The sequence below is a fragment of the Salvelinus alpinus genome, chromosome 6 (assembly GCF_045679555.1).
Source record: "Salvelinus alpinus chromosome 6, SLU_Salpinus.1, whole genome shotgun sequence".
In the NCBI taxonomy this organism is placed as follows: domain Eukaryota; kingdom Metazoa; phylum Chordata; class Actinopteri; order Salmoniformes; family Salmonidae; genus Salvelinus; species Salvelinus alpinus.
Genome location: NC_092091.1, coordinates 72663382 through 72683829, shown reverse-complemented (window position 1 = coordinate 72683829; position 20448 = coordinate 72663382). Strand labels below are relative to the sequence as shown.

Here is a 20448-nt window from a genome sequence, read left to right as displayed (position 1 = left end):
CCAAGGACGCCCATTTCGGTAGGTAGCCTAGTGGGGCGACAGGTAGCCTAGTGGTTAGAGCTTTGGTCTAGTAACCGAAAGGTTGCAAGATTGAATCCCTGAGCTGACAAGGTAAAAATATGTTGTTCTGCCCCTGAACAAGGCATTTAACCCACTGTTCCTAGGCTGTCATTGAAAATAAGAATTTGTTCTTAAACTGACTTGCCTAGTTAAATAATAACAATTTGCTCAGTCTTTGGGGTGAGTACTCTCTCAAACAGCTTCCTGACATGACTGAGGAAGCTGATTGGTCTATAACTTGTGATGTTGTATGGGGTCTATACCAGGTTTGTGAATCATTGTGACAACTGCAGATTTCCAAGGTAGGGGAAAATAGCCTTCCATGAGCGATGTGGTAAAGAGGTTAGAAAGAAGGTGCAGGTATTCATCATGTGGTTGTTTTTTAATTTCCTCAATATTAACAGAGCAAATTAAATAGAATTATCTGAATAGAGGGCGAGCCAGGCTAGTGTATGTCGGAGCTGTCATTCTCACTAACAGTTTCCCGCGGTATAAAGAGCACGCTATAAGACCATGTGGCCTAAATCAAGTTTTTCGTGCTACTTTTCACCAATAGGTCACATATGGAATCAGTTATTGTCGTATGTTTCATTGCATCACACAACAAACACTTGTTATGCCCAATAAAGCTTCACAAATAACATGTTCCAATTGCCCCAGAATATAACTTTTCAAATGAGGGAGGTGCCAGAGGGTAATAGTGCAGTTTTTTAGGAGAGTGCCCGAGGTTAATCGCATCTCATCATCATGGGTAGCGAGACCAAACACTTTAGAAACACATTTCTCAAGTCAAGAACTATAGAAATTATCCCATTGGTTGAATACGTCAGTGGCCCACAATAGAGAAAATACAATTTAGATATAACACGTAATTGAACAATTTGAGTTCTGACTGGATTGGTATGATGAATGGAGATTGCTTTGTAATACATTTCCTATTTTGATTTCCTTGGGCTCCCGAGTGGCTCAGCAGTCTTAGGCACACCATCTCAGTGCTGGAGGTGTCACTAGTTGCACTAGTCACTGGTTCGATCCCGGGCTGTAGCAACCGGCCGTGTTCGGGAGTCCCATAGGGCGGCGCACAATTGGCCAAGCGTCGTCCGGGTTAGGGAAGGGTTTGAACGGGTAGGCCGTGATCGTAAATACGAATTTGATCTTAACTGGCTTGCCTAGTTAAAAGGTAAAAAAATGCATTACCACGTTGGACATTAAAACAGCATTGAAGCCAGTTAAACTATTTTCATGAATTAATTACTGACATCCAGATGTGTTGTCAAAGTGTAAACCTAATGAATCATTTGATATTTAACAATAATTAGTCTAACCACTCTGATCATATTCCCTCCCTCAATGCTCCACAAGGAAGCAAAGAACGGTCATCAATGGCAGAAAGCGGATGAACTGAATCATTACTCAAAGCCCGCTTCGCGCTCAGAAGGGAATATCGCATCTCATCATCGTGGATAGCGAGACCAAACACTTTAGAAACACATTTCTCAAGTCAAGAACTATAGAAATGATCCCTGAAAGTATAGTCTTAAATAAATTGAGGGCGAGCGAGGGTAGCCTATGTTGGAGCTGTTATTTTCACTAACGGTTTCCCACCGTACAAAGAGCACAATATAGGACCACGTGGCCGAAATCATGCTTAATCGGGTTACTTTCATCAATAGGTCACATATGGAATCAGTTATTGTCGTGTTTTGTGCCCAAGAAAGCTTCACAAAATACATTTTCAAGTTGCTTCCACAATATAACTTTGCAAATGAGGGAGGTGCCAGAAGGTACTCATTGCAGTTGTTATGGGACTGGCATTGGCTGAAAAAGTCAATGGCCTACAATAGAGAAAAGACAAGAAAATCAAATGTAGAAATCAAATGTAATTGAAAAGGTAGAGTTCTGACTGGATTAAAATCACATATCTCCTATACAACGTCATAGCAAGGATGACAACAAGAACATTAAACAGTATTGAAACTGTGTTATGGTGATAATCTTTTTAATAACCTGAACTACAATACATTTAACATAGAAGTTAACATTAACACTATTTAGAGCTAACCACTCTGATCATATTCCCTCCCTCAATGCTCCACAATGAAGCAAAGAACGGTCATCAATAGCAGAAAGCGGATGAACTGAATCATTACTCAAAGCCCGTTTCGCGCTCAGAAGGGAATATCGCATCTCATCATCGTGGGTAGCGAGACCAAACACTTTAGAAACACATTTCTCAAGTCAAGAACTATAGAAATGATCCCTGAAAGTATAGTCTTAATTAAATTGAGGGCGAGCGAGGGTAGCCTATGTTGGAGCTGTTATTTTCACTAACGGTTTCCCACCGTACAAAGAGCACACTATAGGACCACGTGGCCGAAATCATGCTTAATCGGGTTACTTTCATCAATAGGTCACATATGGAATCAGTTATTGTCGTGTTTTGTGCCCAAGAAAGCTTCACAAAATACATTTTCAAGTTGCTTCCACAATAGAACTGTGCAAATGAGGGAGGTGCCAGAAGGTACTCATTGCAGTTGTTATGGGACTGGCATTGGCTGAAAAAGTCAATGGCCTACAATAGAAGAAATACAAGAAAATCAAACGTTGAAATCAAATGTAATTGAAAAGGTAGAGTTGTGACTGGATTAAAATCACATATCTCCTATACAACGTCATAGCACGGCTGACAACAAGAACATTAAACAGTTTTGAAACTGTTATAGTGATGATCTCTTTATTAACCTGAACTACAATACATGTACCACAGTAGTTAATATTGACAATATTTAGAGCTAACCACTCTGATCATATTCCCTCCCTCAATGCTCCACAAGGAAGCAAAGAACGGTCATCAATGGCAGAGAGCGGATGAACTGAATCATTACTCAAAGCCCGTTTCGCGCTCAGAAGGGAATATCGCATCTCATCATCGTGGGTAGCGAGACCAAACATTTTAGAAACACATTTCTCAAGTCAAGAACTATAGAAATGATCCCTGAAAGTATAGTCTTAATGTATCCATGGGCGAGCGAGGGTAGTCTATGTCGGGACAAGCATTTCCACTAGCGGTTTAATCTAAATTTGCATTGTCTGCGAGATTTACCGATGTAAATATACACCTATTCATGCACACAAAATATGTTTGATAAAATGTACGCCAATTACTATAATAATATATAAAATTGATTAATATTCTGTGAATGTCAGTACCCACAATACCTTGCTGGTAACAAGCACTGTTGACTGTTGCGGCTGAGCTGGAGGTCAACTTTATATAATGATGTACTTGTTTGTAAATTTAAAACATGACCCTATTGAAAAATGTGTTTACATTTGTGTATTTTTTCGCTTTATTATAGTGAAATCTGCACGAGAAGTTTCGAAAACATTATATTTACATGGTGGAATCGATTGACCAGCGTACTGGTGCGTTGGAGAGAATTGTCCTGACGGAATCATAAGAACGAATTTCTCGTTCCACTTTTCAAATGAATGGCGCGCTACGCCACAAATTGATCTGTTTGCGAAATAACGGCACAATAACATTAATATAAAGATGTGATAAAATAAGTAAAAACTCATTCATTGAAGCATTATTAAACGTAGCTAGCTACACAAGCTGGTGCACGGCCGTAATTATAGAAATACGTTTTAATGTGTCAACCTGGCAAAACTTTACTGAGTAACGTTATCTGACACAGTGAGAGGCTAGGAATTTGCGTTAGCTAGCGTAGCACAGCTGTCTATTTTTCGATGAACTTACCAGCAGCCACAGGACACTGCTAAGGACGCTCATAATAATGTCTAGAACGACGAATTGAAACAAACTGCAGTCTTAAAAAAAATAAAAATACAATTTGACGATTGAAAATGTAGCTACCCAGCGCTGCCAAATCAAGTTATATAATTCATGTCGCAGGTGCATGTCAGCTAATAATGGTGAAAAAATGTAAAGCCCAAGTGCGCATGTCCATTCTATGTAGTTGGCTGAAAAAACAAATACAGTATGCAATTATGCTAAACAGCCTTTGTTTCCTTCAAAATTCTTTATTCGTGCCTTCATCACGCTTTTCATTTGCATTCTGTCAAGTTCTTTTCACACCAACCATACACTTCACCGCTTGGTTGAGGGAATAGTCGAGAAATGTTTTTATATGTTCTATAGCTTCTAATATAATGCAAATACGCAGAGTAACTATAAATCAGTTAAGTCAAACCATTTAAGTTATTTAATATTCAAACTAAATACAGAGATACACATTGAATCGTTGAACATAATTAAATCACTATCATGCTTACTGGTCAAAACTTAAAATCAAAACGTCTGCTCATAATATTGCTGTTAAGTAGATGTATATTGCAAACAGATTAATAATTCAATAAATAAATACAATCATTACCAATTGAGGTGAAATGTTGGTCAATTACATAGTGAATCAAGGAAACCTAGGTTGCACAGTACACTGGGAGGAGGGCAGGTCAGCAACGAAAAGGTCAAATACAATTTGTTGCTGGAATGGAGTTAGTTTTGACAGGGAAGACATGTAGAAAACAAGGCACACATGAAAAAAAGTTATACTTCCTCCCTAATCATTACAAACGTAACACACACACACACACACACACAACAGACAGAAGACAAGGAGTCTTAAAGGAATATCATGATCTTGCTCTCTCTTTCTCTCTCTCATTTGGAAGATCATCAATTGCAAGCATTTCAAAAACATACTACTATTGCTTCATTGTAGAATTCATTGCATTTGTAGGCTATGTATTGATTTTTACTATATAGCCAGATGGCCCAACTTGCTGCTGAATATATGCAAGTAGGCCTGTGTAAACTGGAAAAAAGCATGAATAGAAAAATACATGATTAAGACATTAAGATTTCAGATTCTCTTGCCTTCTCCCATAGCTTTCTCTCACTAGTAAAGGCATTTGATACAGATACTACACTTGACCATGCAGGCTCTTACTGTAATGTAAGTCACAGTCTTTATTTGACAATTATTATATATTATTATATTACAAACCTTAATGTGATACGAGCATTTTTTTAAACCATAAATCGTCCTATATTATGAGTAATCAGAGATTAGTTACAACTTTCTGTGAACTGTAATTTTTGTTGTGCTTATTCAAATGTTTGGTGAGTACTGCTTAAATACTAGGTGCAGTAATGTAGGCTATACATCACTGGCCTACTTGCAATGGGAGGAAAATGGATTGCGGAATTGATCCACGATTGGATAAACTGGACAACTGAAACCAATGAGATGTCTGTTGCAAAACGGCAGCTTCTCTGCATGCTAGTGGAGGGGATGGTGGCTTAGAACGTAGACTTAGAACCACAATCTTCCCCTGCAGATTGTTCCTTGAATCCTTCACCTCCAGTCCCCCTCAACCTCTTTTCCTTGTCTTTATCCTCACCTTCATCATCCTATTCTCCTCATCTTCCTCCACTTCTTCGTCCTCCTCTTCCTCTTCTCATCATCCTCTTCCTCCTTCTTTAAACCCTAGCCTGGAACCTCCTCCAGAGTTGGCAGACCTGTTTCCTGGCCTCGGCACGCAGGCAGATGGGGAAGGAGGCATGTTGTTTCCTGTTCACCTGGTAAACAATGACAATGGTACCATTAAACAGGGAATATAGCCGGGATGCAGGAGATAGACTAATACACAGGCCTGTGCTTATTTCTTGTAGCCTGGTCCCAGATCTGTTTTATGCTGTTTTTCCAACTCCTATGGTCATTGTTTGGCATTAGTTGGTAAGGCAGCACAAACAGATCTGGGGCCAGACTATATTTCTTGTAACCATACTGGAAGAGATTGTAGGGTATTTTAAGTTATTATCATCGGATACTTGCATAGATGCACCATAGTCCTGATATGCTTCTGTCAGTGATCTGAAAGGACTTGATTGGTCTTAAAGTGATATTGTGTCAATCTATCCAGATCTTTTAAGTATAAAGGGAATAGGTAAGAGGTTATAGGTCATCGAGACAGACAGAGCTGCGGTTCGCAGGTCCATTGAGAATAGGTCAGAGGTTATAGGTCATCGAGACAGACAGAGCTGCGGTTCGCAGGTCCATTGAGAATAGGTCAGAGGTTATAGGTCATCGAGACAGACAGAGCTGCGGTTCGCAGGTCCATTGAGAATAGGTCAGAGGTTATACATCAAATCAAAATCAGATTTGATTAGGTCAGAGGTTATAGGTCATAGATGAGATAAGAGATGAGTGGATTGTGGGTAATACTTATCTGCCAGCTAGCTCCTTCTTCATACAGGACTTGAAGGAAGTGAATCGCTCTGCGGTTTTGTAGCCCTGGGGTTTGCGAGCAGCAGAGTGGGAGAAATAGATAGGGTGGGAGAAGTGAGATAGAGAGAAGGAGACAGAAGGAGGGGGTATTGGGATGCTGTTAGTCAAAAGGGAAGCCAGGACGATGAGGACAAGAGAAATAGAACAGTAACATTTCAGACTCAAGACCCATGCATAGGACATCAACTTAGAACTCGATTGGTTGGCGTAGTATTAGAATGAATTCATACCTATTTCCTGATTATGCAACTGTCATGTGTAGGGCCTAGGAGTTTTCTCTGACCACATGCCTTATCTGACTAGGAAAAACTCTGGGCCCTAGTCATGATGACTATTGTAACTGTTGTAACTTCACATTCCACTAGGGGGCAGTAAAATACTTTGGAAGTGCAGGGAAGGTAGTCATTTACAACACCACAGACCTCCATATAACTGTGTAACTAGATTTGCTCTAGATAAAGATCTTAAAACTGCCACCACTTTTATGGCTGTCAACTAAAGTTAACAGTCAAAAGCTAGAATCAAATTACATTGTCCAAGTGTAACGTAAAATAAAATGAGAGCATGTCAAATTTCTAGTGATGGAAAACCAAACTAGATCATTCTGGCTTTTCCACGCAATTTCACTTTCTCCCTATCTCTCACTCTTCATAACTCTCCTCTACCCTCCCCCCTCTCTCTCTCTTCATCCTTCTCTCTCTCTCTCTCTCTCCCTCTCTATCCATCTTTCTTCTCTCGCCTTTCCCTCCCACCTTACCCCCCCCCCCCCCCCCTCTCTCTCTCTCTCTCTCTCTCTCTCTCTCTCTCTCTCTCTCTCTCACTCAAATTCTCCCTTCCCCTTTCCCTCTCTCTCTACCTCAGTCCTCCCCCCTCTCTCTGTCCCTACCCTCCCTCCGCGGTGCAGCCGGTCCTTCATAATGCCGATGAACTCCTTGTAGCTCAGCTGGTCGTCGTGGTCCACGTCAAAGATCTTGAAGATGGTGTGGACCAGGTGACGTGTCAGCTTCAGGCCCGTGGCCACGTACACAGCCCGCCCAAACTCATCTGAGAGAGAGCGAGAGAGAGAGAGAGAGAGAGAGAGAGAGAGAGAGAGAGAGAGAGAGAGAGAGAGAGAGAGAGAGAGAGAGAGAGAGAGAGAGAGAGAAGGGGGTGGGAGAGAAGGGGGGTGGGGGATAGATAGAGGGGAGAGAGAGGGAGAAGGGGTGGGAAAGTGAGAGAGGAATAGAGAGACAAGATACAGATGGGAGGGTGAGACAGAAAGAGAGGGGGATACAAAAAAGAGAACAAGACGGAGGAGAAAAGTAACCTACAGCCATTATTCACAGGAGACTATTGAGAGAAAGGGAAATATCTCCACAGATATGGCATCCTAAAATGGAGGCTTACCTTGGCCAATGGAGCGACTGGCAAAGTTGTACATCTGCATGGCGATGGCAAAGTCCTCCAGGTTGTTGAGGAACTGGAAGAAGGAGCGGAACTCGTCGAAGGTGATGCCCTGTGAAGGAAAAAGACAGGGGATCCCATATAAGTGTGACACAAGGAGCGATCATTAACGGACACGGAGTGACAGACAGCTCTTCCAGTTCTCGGAATAGGGGGGATGCTTCAAGCTCAAACCCATTGGTGATGATGGTCAAATTGGTGATGATGGTATGATCATGTGACCTTTGACCCATGCAACTTTGGCCCCCTTGACTGTAGGGACTAGGCCTGGGAATGACACAACCATGCTACACATTTAATACGTTTGTGTATCAGCTATGAATGTGGTTCCTGAGTGGTTCCTTCTGCAGACGATGTGAGATCTGATCATCTGTGCAGCTCCACTGCAAAAATAGAGGTTCACAGGTTTCACAAGTTTAACGCAAGGCTTTCTGGGATTTCGTCCTTGAATATCAAACTTCATTATCAGAAACGTAGACACACACTGGTTTACAGTGTGGAACATGTAGACATATATTAGTTATGGGCCCCCCGTAGTGGCGCAGTGGTCTAAGGCTGTGCCACTAGAGATCCTGGGTTCGAGTCCAGGCTCTGTCACAGCCGGCCGCGACCAGGAGTGTCGGCACACAATTGGCCCAGCGTCGTCGGGTTAGGTTTGGCCGGGCAGGGATGTTCTTGTCCCATCGCGCACTAGCGACTCCTGTGGCGGGCCGGGCGCAGTGCACACTGACACAGACGCCAGGTGTACAGTGTTTCCTCCGACACATTGGTGCGGCTGGCTTCCGGGTTAAGCGGGCGTTGTGTCAAGAAGCAGTGCGGCTTGGCTGGGTTATGTTTCTGAGGACGCACGGCTCTCGACCTTCGCCTCTCCCGAGTCCGTACAGGAGTTGCAGCGATGCGACAAGACTGTAACTACCAATTGGATACCAGGAAATTCGGGAGCAAAAGGATTAGAAAAATAAGAGCTATATTAGTTAGTTGTGGTCGTTCCATTGAGCTAGCAGAGCTTATTGGCTTTGATGGCTGGAGCCCAAGGTTCCACAGGAGGTGAAGGCATGCTCCAGTGACCACCAATAGTCTGTCTGTAGGTATCACTCATTTCAGCCCGAGCTGCATCACACTAAAACAACGAATAAAAGAAAGGTATGAGACTCAGGAGGCTGGTTGCACCTTAATTGGGGAGGACAGACTCATGGTAATGACTGGAGCAGAATCAGTGGAATGGTATCGAATACATCAAACACATGGTTTCCATGGTTTCCAGGTGTTTGATGCCATTTCCACTTGCTCCGTTCCGGCCATTATTTAGAGCCGTTCTCTCCTCAGCAGCCTCCACTGGGATGAGAGACTGTAAACGTGGCCTAGCGATGACAACACAGAGAGGCATTCTGAAGTGGTGACTAACACCAGTCTATTTCACATACAAAATTGTGCTATGAAAACATCCTGGTGGAGGTTCTCTACAAGCCCAACCTGTGGAGCTTCCTTCTTCCTGTTCCCCAAATTTCCTCATTTTAAACACCCTTGGCTGAGGTTAAACCTCCCCAAGTAATCTCCTTTACAAAACCAGTTAGCTAACACAGGTAGCCTGCGGCTGAGGTTAAACCTCCCCAAGTAATCTCCTTTACAAAACCAGTTAGCAAACACAGGTAGCCTGCGGCTAAGGTTCAACCTCCCCAAGTAATCTCCTTCACAAAACCCGTTAGCTAACACAGGTAGCCTGCGGCTAAGGTTCAACCTCCCCAAGTAATCCAATTTGTAAGTCGCTCTGGATAAGAGCGTCTGCTAAATGACTTAAATGTAAATGTAAATGTAATCTCCTTCACAAAACCAGTTAGCTAACACAGGTAGCCTGCGGCTAAGGTTCAACCTCCCCAAGTAATCTCCTTCACAAAACCAGTTAGCGAACACAGGTAGCCTGCTGCTAAGGTTCAACCTCCCCAAGTAATCTCCTTCACAAAACCCGTTAGCTAACACAGGTAGCCTGCTGCTAAGGTTCAACCTCCCCAAGTAATCTCCTTCACAAAACCCGTTAGCTAACACAGGTAGCCTGCTGCTAAGGTTCAACCTCCCCAAGTAATCTCCTTCACAAAACCCGTTAGCTAACACAGGTAGCCTGCGGCTAAGGTTCAACCTCCCCAAGTAATCTCCTTCACAAAACCAGTTAGCTAACACAGGTAGCCTGCGGCTAAGGTTCAACCTCCCCAAGTAATCTCCTTCACAAAACCCGTTAGCTAACACAGGTAGCCTGCTGCTAAGGTTCAACCTCCCCAAGTAATCTCCTTCACAAAACCCGTTAGCTAACACAGGTAGCCTGCGGCTAAGGTTCAACCTCCCCAAGTAATCTCCTTCACAAAACCCGTTAGCTAACACAGGTAGCCTGCTGCTGAGGCTAGCAAACACAGACCAGTAGCGAACAATGCTCTCTAAATCAGCACCGTGTGTGTGGACAGACAGGGAAGTGTTTAACCGTCTGACTAACTAGAACCTGTTGGAACTTAAAGTGGGAGATATGTAACGATGGGGGAAATGCCTTAGACAAACAGAGTGTGTGTGCCAGTGTGTATCTGTCTGCGCGGTCAACAAAGCCATTCCGGGCGAGTGGCCCTTACCTGCCTGGTCCTCCTTTGATGCCCTGTGAACCCGAAATGCCTCCATACAAACAGACAGGAGCCAGCCACCCCAGTGATACCTACAGACAGACTGGGCCATAGAGTAATCTAGAAAAGACTATTGGTGGTCACTGGAGCATGCCTTCACCTCCTGTGGAACCTTGGGCTCCAGCCTTCAAAGCCAAAAGCTCTGCTAGCTCAATGGAACGACCACCACTAACTAATGGATGTCTACATGTCCGACACCGCAAAGCAACGATCGTCTACGTTTCTTACTGAGACTTCTGATTAATGGATGAGTACGGCAGAATGCCTGGCTGAGAGTGGACTTGTTGAAATGAGTGGGTTACCTAACTAGGCGTATTCAGGAAAACACCTGCATTGGAAGAAGGCTTATAAGATAGAAGTACACTAATTGCTTCAGTTAAAACTGTACGGCCCACCAACAGTATGAGAAACTCATCTTGAGTGGGCTAATTGACTGAGCTGACTTGTACATCTTTTGACATCGTGTAAAGGTATGTTTCAGCTTCTACCCCTAAGCCATAAGACTGCTGAACAATTAATAAAATACACACCCGGAATATTTGCATTGACCCCCCTTTGTTTGTACACTGCTGCTACTCGCTGTTAATCATCTATGCATAGTCACTTTAACCCTACCTACATGTACATATTACATCAATTACCTCGACTAACCTGTACCCCCGCACATTGACTCTGTACCGGTACCCCCTGTATATAGCCTCGTTATTGTTATTTTATTGTTACTTTTTTTTAAACTTGAGTTTATTTAGTATTTAGTCAAAATGTTCTTAACTCTATTTTCTTAAAACGGTATTGTTGGTAAGTAAGCATTTCACGGTAAGGTCTACACCTGCTTAAATACCATTTGATTTGATTTGATCAGGCATGGGTGAAGAACCAGTGGTCCATTCAAAATGACTCAAGACAACAGTGAGGCAGAGCAGACAGGACGAGGTAAGAAGACGATTTGTTTCATTATTAGGGAATAGGGACAAACCTGTTGTCTCTTCCAGAGCGTGGAAAGATAAAACACAAGAAGAATGTTGCATGAACACGAGGACAAAACACTGCAGAACTTCATTTTCCATCTTCATGCAGCCTGTGGTTGGCTAAATAACTTGGGAAGTTTTCGAAGCAAAGTGCAGTGCAGGCAGAAAATCTGTCTTGGCTGTGGGGTGTGTTGATGCGTATCCAAACCGATAGATTCACAACCTGCTGTTCATGCAGATCAAGACTCTACTGTACATTATACACATTGATTTGCCATTAAGGGACGGAAAGAGTTGCATAATATAATAACAATCCATCAGAAAAAAACGAAGCAGCAGAAAATGCCGGTATACACACTTTACTTAAAAACGCCACTTTACACTGGATCCAACTCCAACTCTACCTCACGCTACATGAACACAACAAAGCGTTAGCTAGCGAGAGCCAGATAACTCAAAGCCTTTGTATACGACACAGAGCACAACACACTGGCTTGTCGATCAATCAACAGTTATCACACATAGGAGTAGGACAATGGGGTCAGTGCCATTGAGAGCCAGTCAGTCAGTCAGTGAGTGAGTCAGAGCTGGCCCGTCACATTACACTGGTCCTTACAACTGGCTGTCAGGTGTTGGCCCGTCACATTACACTGGTCCTTACAACTGGCTGTCAGGTGTTGGCCCGTCACATTACACTGGTCCTTACAACGGGCTGTCAGGTGTTGGCCCGTCACATTACACTGGTCCTTACAACGGGCTGTCAGGTGTTGGCCCGCCACATTACACTGGTCCTTACAACTGCCTGTCAGGTGTTGGCCCGTCACATTACACTGGTCCTTACAACTGGCTGTCAGGTGTTGGCCCGTCACATTACACTGGTCCTTACAACTGGCTGTCAGGTGTTGGCCCGTCACATTACACTGGTCCTTACAACTGCCTGTCAGGTGTTGGCCCGTCACATTACACTGGTCCTTACAACTGGCTGTCAGGTGTTGGCCCGTCAGATTACACTGGTCCTTACAACTGCCTGTCAGGTGTTGGCCCGTCACATTACACTGGTCCTTACAACTGGCTGTCAGGTGTTGGCCCGTCACATTACACTGGTCCTTACAACTGGCTGTCAGGTGTTGGCCCGTCACATTACACTGGTCCTTACAACTGTATGTCAGGTGTTGGCCCGTCACATTACACGGGTCCTTACAACTGGCTGTCAGGTGTTGGCCCGTCACATTACACTGGTCCTTACAACTGGCTGTCAGGTGTTGGCCCGTCACATTACACTGGTCCTTACAACTGCCTGTCAGGTGTTGGCCCGTCACATTACACTGGTCCTTACAACTGGCTGTCAGGTGTTGGCCCGTCACATTACACTGGTCCTTACAACTGGCTGTCAGGTGTCAGGTGTTGGCCGGTCACATTACACTGGTCCTTACAACTGGCTGTCAGGTGTTGGCCCGTCACATTACACTGGTCCTTACAACGGGCTGTCAGGTGTTGGCCCGTCACATTACACTGGTCCTTACAACTGGCTGTCAGGTGTTGGCCCGTCACATTACACTGGTCCCTACAACGGGCTGTCAGGTGTTGGCCCGTCACATTACACTGGTCCTTACAACTGGCTGTCAGGTGTTGGCCCGTCACATTACACTGGTCCTTACAACTGGCTGTCAGGTGTTGGCCCGTCACATTACACTGGTCCTTACAACTGGCTGTCAGGTGTTGGCCCGTCAGATTACACTGGTCCTTACAACTGGCTGTCAGGTGTTGGCCCGTCACATTACACTGGTCCTTACAACTGGCTGTCAGGTGTTGGCCCGTCACATTACACTGGTCCTTACAACTGCCTGTCAGGTATTGGCCCGTCACATTACACTGGTCCTTACAACTGCCTGTCAGGTGTTGGCCCGTCACATTACACTGGTCCTTACAACTGGCTGTCAGGTGTTGGCCCGTCACATTACACTGGTCCTTACAACTGGCTGTCAGGTGTTGGCCCGTCAGATTACACTGGTCCTTACAACTGGCTGTCAGGTGTTGGCCCGTCACATTACACTGGTCCTTACAACTGGCTGTCAGGTGTTGGCCCGTCACATTACACTGGTCCTTACAACTGCCTGTCAGGTGTTGGCCCGTCACATTACACTGGTCCTTACAACTGCCTGTCAGGTGTTGGCCCGTCACATTACACTGGTCCTTACAACTGCCTGTCAGGTGTTGGCCCGTCACATTACACTGGTCCTTACAACTGGCTGTCAGGTGTTGGCCCGTCACATTACACTGGTCCTTACAACTGGCTGTCAGGTGTTGGCCCGTCACATTACACTGGTCCTTACAACAGGCTGTCAGGTGCTGGCCCGTCACATTACACTGGTCCTTACAACTGCCTGTCAGGTGTTGGCCCGTCACATTACACTGGTCCTTACAACTGGCTGTCAGGTGTTGGCCCGTCACATTACACTGGTCCTTACAACTGACTGTCAGGTGTTGGCCCGTCACATTACACTGGTCCTTACAACTGGCTGTCAGGTGTTGGCCCGTCACATTACACTGGTCCTTACAACTGGCTGTCAGGTGTTGGCCCGTCACATTACACTGGTCCTTACAACTGGCTGTCAGGTGTTGGCCCGTCACATTACACTGGTCCTTACAACTGGCTGTCAGGTGTTGGCCCGTCACATTACACTGGTCCTTACAACGGGCTGTCAGGTGTTGGCCCGTCACATTACACTGGTCCTTACAACTGGCTGTCAGGTGTCAGGTGTTGGCCCGTCACATTACACTGGTCCTTACAACGGGCTGTCAGGTGTTGGCCCGTCACATTACACTGGTCCTTACAACTGGCTGTCAGGTGTCAGGTGTTGGCCCGTCACATTACACTGGTCCTTACAACTGGCTGTCAGGTGTTGGCCCGTCACATTATACTGGTCCTTACAACTGGCTGTCAGGTGTTGGCCCGTCACATTACACTGGTCCTTACAACGGGCTGTCAGGTGTTGGCCCGTCACATTACACTGGTCCTTACAACTGGCTGTCAGGTGTTGGCCCGTCACATTACACTGGTCCTTACAACTGGCTGTCAGGTGTTGGCCCGTCACATTACACTGGTCCTTACAACGGGCTGTCAGGTGTTGGCCCGTCACATTACACTGGTCCTTACAACTGGCTGTCAGGTGTTGGCCCGTCACATTACACTGGTCCTTACAACTGGCTGTCAGGTGTTGGCCCGTCACATTACACTGGTCCTTACAACGGGCTGTCAGGTGTTGGCCCGTCACATTACACTGGTCCTTACAACTGGCTGTCAGGTGTTGGCCCGTCACATTACACTGGTCCTTACAACGGGCTGTCAGGTGTTGACCCGTCACATTACACTGGTCCTTACAACTGGCTGTCAGGTGTTGGCCCGTCACATTACACTGGTCCTTACAACTGCCTGTCAGGTGTTGGCCCGTCACATTATACTGGTCCTTACAACTGCCTGTCAGGTGTTGGCCCGTCACATTACACTGGTCCTTACAACTGGCTGTCAGGTGTTGGCCCGTCACATTACACTGGTCCTTACAACTGGCTGTCAGGTGTTGGCCCGTCACATTACACTGGTCCTTACAACTGGCTGTCAGGTGTTGGCCCGTCACATTACACTGGTCCTTACAACTGCCTGTCAGGTGTTGGCCCGTCACATTACACTGGTCCTTACAACTGCCTGTCAGGTGTTGGCCCGTCACATTACACTGGTCCTTACAACTGCCTGTCAGGTGTTGGCCCGTCACATTACACTGGTCCTTACAACTGCCTGTCAGGTGTTGGCCCGTCACATTACACTGGTCCTTACAACTGGCTGTCAGGTGTTGGCCCGTCACATTACACTGGTCCTTACAACTGGCTGTCAGGTGTTGGCCCGTCACATTACACTGGTCCTTACAACTGGCTGTCAGGTGTTGGCCCGTCACATTACACTGGTCCTTACAACTGGCTGTCAGGTGTCAGGTGTTGGCCCGTCACATTACACTGGTCCTTACAACTGGCTGTCAGGTGTTGGCCCGTCACATTACACTGGTCCTTACAACTGGCTGTCAGGTGTTGGCCCGTCACATTACACTGGTCCTTACAACTGGCTGTCAGGTGTTGGCCCGTCACATTACACTGGTCCTTACAACTGGCTGTCAGGTGTTGGCCCGTCACATTACACTGGTCCTTACAACGGGCTGTCGGGTGTTGGCCCGTCACATTACACTGGTCCTTACAACTGGCTGTCAGGTGTTGGCCCGTCACATTACACTGGTCCTTACAACTGGCTGTCAGGTGTTGGCCCGTCACATTACACTGGTCCTTACAACTGGCTGTCAGGTGTAAGTGTCAGATGTAACGGATTCACTATCTCTAGTTGATCTAACTGATGGGCCAGTGGTGCGTTCAGGTGTAGAGAGAAGAAGACACAGTGCCCGGAGGGCCATAACAAGGTGGGAACACAAATATAGAGGGTAGGAGGGGGGAATAGGGGTCAGGGGGTCAGGTGGGGCAGGAAGGGCTGAGAGGGGGAGTGGGGTGTTGGGAGAGACATGGAGGAAGTTAAAGGGGTGAGAGAGTAAAGGGAGGTGAACAGAAAGTGTGGGTTGTGGAAGAAAGAGAGAGAAAGAGAGACAGAGAGACAGACAGACAGACAGACAGACAGACAGACAGACAGACAGACAGACAGACAGACAGACAGACAGACAGACAGACAGACAGACAGACAGACAGACAGAGAGTAGGCTGCAGTGAGAGAGTGAAGGAGGGGAGTCAGAGAGTTATTGGGGGAGAGACGGGGTAGGTGAATGTGTCATGTAGTTGGGATGAAGGGGAGATAGTAGAGGGCCAGGGAGGGAGGTAGGGAGGCAGAAGAGGTGAGGGAATGAGAGAGGATACTGGGGCTGGGAAGTTGGGGGAGAGGGATGGAGGCTGGGAGTGTGGGGGAGAGGGAGGGAGGCTGGGAGGGTGGGGTCTATTTGAGAGTGCTCTTCAGTACAGGGCCTGTTTCCACAAAGAATCTCAGAGTAGAAGTTCTGATCTAGGATCAGGACCACACCTGGCCCTATAACCTCATTCATTATGAGCTAAAAGGCTATACTGATCGTAGTTCAACATTCCTACTCCGAGACGCTTTGTGGATACGGCCCAGGACCATGAGTATGAAATGTGGAAGTAGAAGGGGGAGAGAGGGAGAGAAGGAGAGAGAGAGGGAGAGAAGGAGAGAGAGAGGGAGAGAGAGAGGGAGAGAAGGAGAAAGAGAGGGAGAGAGAGAGAGAGAGAGGGAGGGAGGGAGGGAGGGAGGGAGGGAGGGAGGGAGGGAGGGAGGGAGGGAGGGAGGGAGGGAGGGAGGGAGGGAGGGAGGGAGGAGAAAGTAGAGGATAGAGTGCTTGACCACACTCGTGTCATGCTATGGTTCAAGGTTCTAGATGTAGTCTACCTTCTCATGTGTGTGTGTGTTCCTCTACCTTCTCGTCAGGGATGCTCTGGCGGACGTTGTCCAGGTAACTGCTGATGTTCTCTACGTTGGTGTAACGCAGCAGGATGCGGGCAAAGTCCTCCTCACTGATGGTGGTCATGCCTTTAGAGTAGGTCAGGAACTCTATCTCCAAAACCTCTGTCTGGAGGTTATCCATGAACCTGGGGGAGAGAGAGGACCAGGTGACAGAGAGAAGGTGCATGTCTATGGTAGTGCAGTATGTGTCTATGGTAGTGCAGTATGTGTCTATGGTAGTGCAGTATGTGTCTATGGTAGTGCAGTATGTGTCTATGGTAGTGCAGTATGTGTCTATGGTAGTGCAGTATGTGTGTGAGAGTAACTGAATACTATATCTGAGTATGAGAAAGCAGTGAAACTGAAACAAGCGACAGAGTAGATTAACTATGTTCCACAGACCGTCATTTTATAGGGCTCTATTAGGATTAATCAATTAATCGGCATGGCGATACCTGTAGAAATCGTCGAAGGTCAGCTCCGCCTTCCCCTTCTTCCCAAAGAAGTGCACCAGCAGTGTGGTGTCAATCATCATACCCTCCTCCGCACGCTGCCATCCCATTGGCCAGACAGGGGTAGAGGGGGCGGGGAGAAAAGAAAAACAATGCAGTGACTGACATACAACACGCTCTCTGATTGGATGAGTGGGGACCGGTCCGTGTGGGCGGGGTCATGAATCCAAGATGGCAGCCATCGTGCCGAACAACCAGCCAGTCGCATGTGAGGTGCATCAACGGGGCAACAACAGTCAGTCAAGTCAATCAATCAATCAGCTTCAACAAGTATTCACAACAAGGCTTGAGTCTGAGCAGCACCTGCACAGATCCACTGATCTCCAAACCACCCGTGTGTTATAGCTGTTAGTAGACATATTGGATTAGGGCTATCCGGATGGTGTGTAGATCAGATATTCCTGTGCAGCCCAGTGGTAAATGGTAGTGTTGCAGCCAGCAGTGTGACAGACAGACAGACAGGACAGGACAGCACACAGACAGGTAAGGCTATAGACAGATGGACAGACAGACACACACAAAGACATGCCTATAGACACATAGAGAGAAGGAGTAGAAAGAGAGAGAGCGGAGAAGACAGACGACACACCGTCATTTTAGCTGAGACAGGTACATATGCCACCACATCCCATGCATTTCTGTTCAAACCCCCAAACGCCACACATAGAAAACCATAGCAGAACAGAAAACCCACCGCAACAGAAATGTGCACAGGAATGTCAGCAAGATTCCACCTTTTTCTAAAAGACTGTAACATAATCAGGTGTCTTTGAAGTAATTATGAATTCTTTCATGTTTTCTTTTTTTCTGCCCTCTAAACCACTCTCTCTGCGTACAAAATATCCCTTCCCTCTCGTCTGCGTGGGCTTTGTAAGGGATCTGGGATATTTGAAACCAATTAGGGTGTATTTGGGATGTTTATGTATTTACCGTGGTTTTGTAATCCGCTGTTTAACACTACCTTAATCCCGGGGAGTCGGAAAATTCCGGAAAAGGGGGAAGGGGGGTGTATCGGCGTGTGTGTGTGTGTAGGAGGGGATCATTCAGAAAAAGGTGTTTATATGGCTGGGCTTTATCACATAATAACGGATACAGGCCAAATCCCGAGGAACCCTGTCTGAGCTTCCAAGGACCCATAGAGGGCGATATCGATCGATGATTGATATAAAAACCAAATGGGCCAATTGGGTTTGGTCCCTCTCCCCGCCATGCCCCACCCTTCCCCCAATCCAACCAATCCGGCATCATGCTGAAGGCAGAGTGTAACTGGCATTGGCAAACTCTCATCATATCCTTCTCCATAGGGGGAGACTGCATTCAGCCATGTTCGGATTCAGCAGTAGCTTCACGATGCTATACGGCTAATTAAACTGGTCCCAGGTCAGTCCGTGCTGTCTCGCCAAGGTTGAGTCAACTGTGACAAGACAGCATAAAACTGATCTGAGACCAGGCTGGCAAATGTCTAATACCTTTAGTCTAAAGTCCTAATCCACCAGGGAACGGGGAAAAATCATTCAAAGGAAAAAAGAACAGAATTGAAAGAAGAGACATTGTTGTTGTTCCGCTTGACGGCCCAAAAGAAGGCCCTTTTCACGGCCGAAGCCAGATGTTGTTTTTGGAAACATCATACTGTGTAGAATTAAAATGTACTCCCCAGGGATGGAATTTAAAAACAATGCAACTAAAAGATCATGGAGAAATCATGTAAGGATAGGTCTATTTCACATGCTGTATAGGGACGAGTCAGTGTCTCTCAAAGGAAATCATGTTTAGTAGCATTACGTCACTGTAAAAACTGACTAACACTTATCAGTCTGTTTCAGTTGTGTAACTTTTAGATTCTTCCACTAATTACATACTGAACAAAAATATAAACGCAACATACAATTTCAGATTTGACTTAAACACATTTTATATAAGGAAATCAGTAAATTAAAATATATCTATTAGGCCCTGGTCTATGGATTTCACATGACTGGACAGGGGCGAAGCCATGGGGTGGCCTGGGAGGGCATAGGCCCACCCACTCGGGAGCCAGGCCCAGCCAATAAGAATGAGTTTTTCCCCACAAAAGGGCTTTATTACAGACTGAAATGCTTCTCAGTTTCATCAGCTGTCTGGGTGGCTGGTCTCTGATGATCCTGCAGGTGAAGAAGCCGGATGTGGAGGTCCTTGGCTGGCGTGGTTACACCTGGTCTGGGGTTGTGAGGTCAGTTGGATGTACTGCCAAATTCTCTAAAACGACGTCGGAGGCGGCTTATGGTAGAGAAATTACCATTCAATTATCTGGCAACAGCTCTGGTGGACATTCCTGCAGTCAGCATGTCAATTGCCAATTTTGTGAGTATGGAACATTTCTGGGATCTTTTATTTCAGCTCATGAAACATTGACCCAACACTTTACATGTTGTGTTTATATTTTTGTTCTGTATAGCTTTACATAGAAATTAAGTATCACTCTGTCATACTTAAACTGACTATCTTCTTCAAGTGGCTTCCTTATAAAACGTACAACTTCTTGTATCTCATGGCATCTGTGGTTTGAGGATGTGTTTATTTTTATAAAAGGAACAAACTTGTAAAATATATGTGGTGAAATGACTAGCTTCTTCTTCAGAAGGCAATGCCCTATATGACACATTCGCTTTGCGCCCAGACTAGACAATACACATGTTTACTTCATCTCCTTTCTATCCCCCCCCCCTCTCTCTCTTCCTACCCCCTCTCTTTCTTTCTCTCCCGCTCTCTCTCCTGGAAGAGTGAGATCACGACCTGACGCCTCTCGGTTCCTGGAAGCTGGGGAGCGCGAGTATGTGAGCTCATCGCTATCGACGACATAATGGTTATCACGCCCACCAGGCGTGCGAGTCAGCACCTGGTTTGTGTGTGTGTTTGTGTGTGTGTCCCCGCTGTGGCCTTTGATCTCAGAACAGAGGTGAAAAACAGTGATTACTGATGTCAACCCCTAAAACGTCTCTCTCTCTCTCT

The 20448-nt window shown here is 46.0% G+C and overlaps 1 protein-coding gene and 3 non-coding genes across 9 annotated transcripts in view; all 4 read right to left on the bottom strand.

Moving 5' to 3' along the window:
- Positions 1-1383: 1383 nt before the first annotated feature.
- On the bottom strand, positions 1384-1599 carry LOC139579922 (small nucleolar RNA U3). The gene has a single exon (XR_011675929.1). It is a non-coding gene; the product is annotated as a small nucleolar RNA U3 (small nucleolar RNA).
- Positions 1600-2120: 521 nt separating this feature from the next.
- LOC139579930 (small nucleolar RNA U3) lies at positions 2121-2336 on the bottom strand. The gene has a single exon (XR_011675937.1). It is a non-coding gene; the product is annotated as a small nucleolar RNA U3 (small nucleolar RNA).
- A 519-nt stretch (positions 2337-2855) lies between these two features.
- Positions 2856-3071, bottom strand: LOC139579911 (small nucleolar RNA U3). The gene has a single exon (XR_011675918.1). It is a non-coding gene; the product is annotated as a small nucleolar RNA U3 (small nucleolar RNA).
- Positions 3072-4087: 1016 nt separating this feature from the next.
- micu3a (mitochondrial calcium uptake family, member 3a) overlaps positions 4088-20448 on the bottom strand; it is a 42241-nt gene continuing 25880 nt past the window's right edge. For 3 of the 6 annotated variants that reach the window (XM_071407792.1, XM_071407790.1, XM_071407793.1), the window contains 6 exons: positions 17404-17498; positions 16923-17094; positions 7764-7872; positions 7264-7421; positions 6319-6383; positions 4088-5671 (listed from right to left, as the gene is read on the bottom strand). In XM_071407792.1, coding sequence (XP_071263893.1) covers positions 5665-5671; positions 6319-6383; positions 7264-7421; positions 7764-7872; positions 16923-17094; positions 17404-17498 — 606 coding nt within the window. In that variant the 3' untranslated portion in view covers positions 4088-5664. Of the gene's footprint in view, positions 5672-6314; positions 6384-7263; positions 7422-7763; positions 7873-16922; positions 17095-17403; positions 17499-18929; positions 18945-20448 lie in introns of those variants that run through there. The other 3 variants (XM_071407789.1, XM_071407794.1, XM_071407791.1) reach the window with 2 other exon arrangements.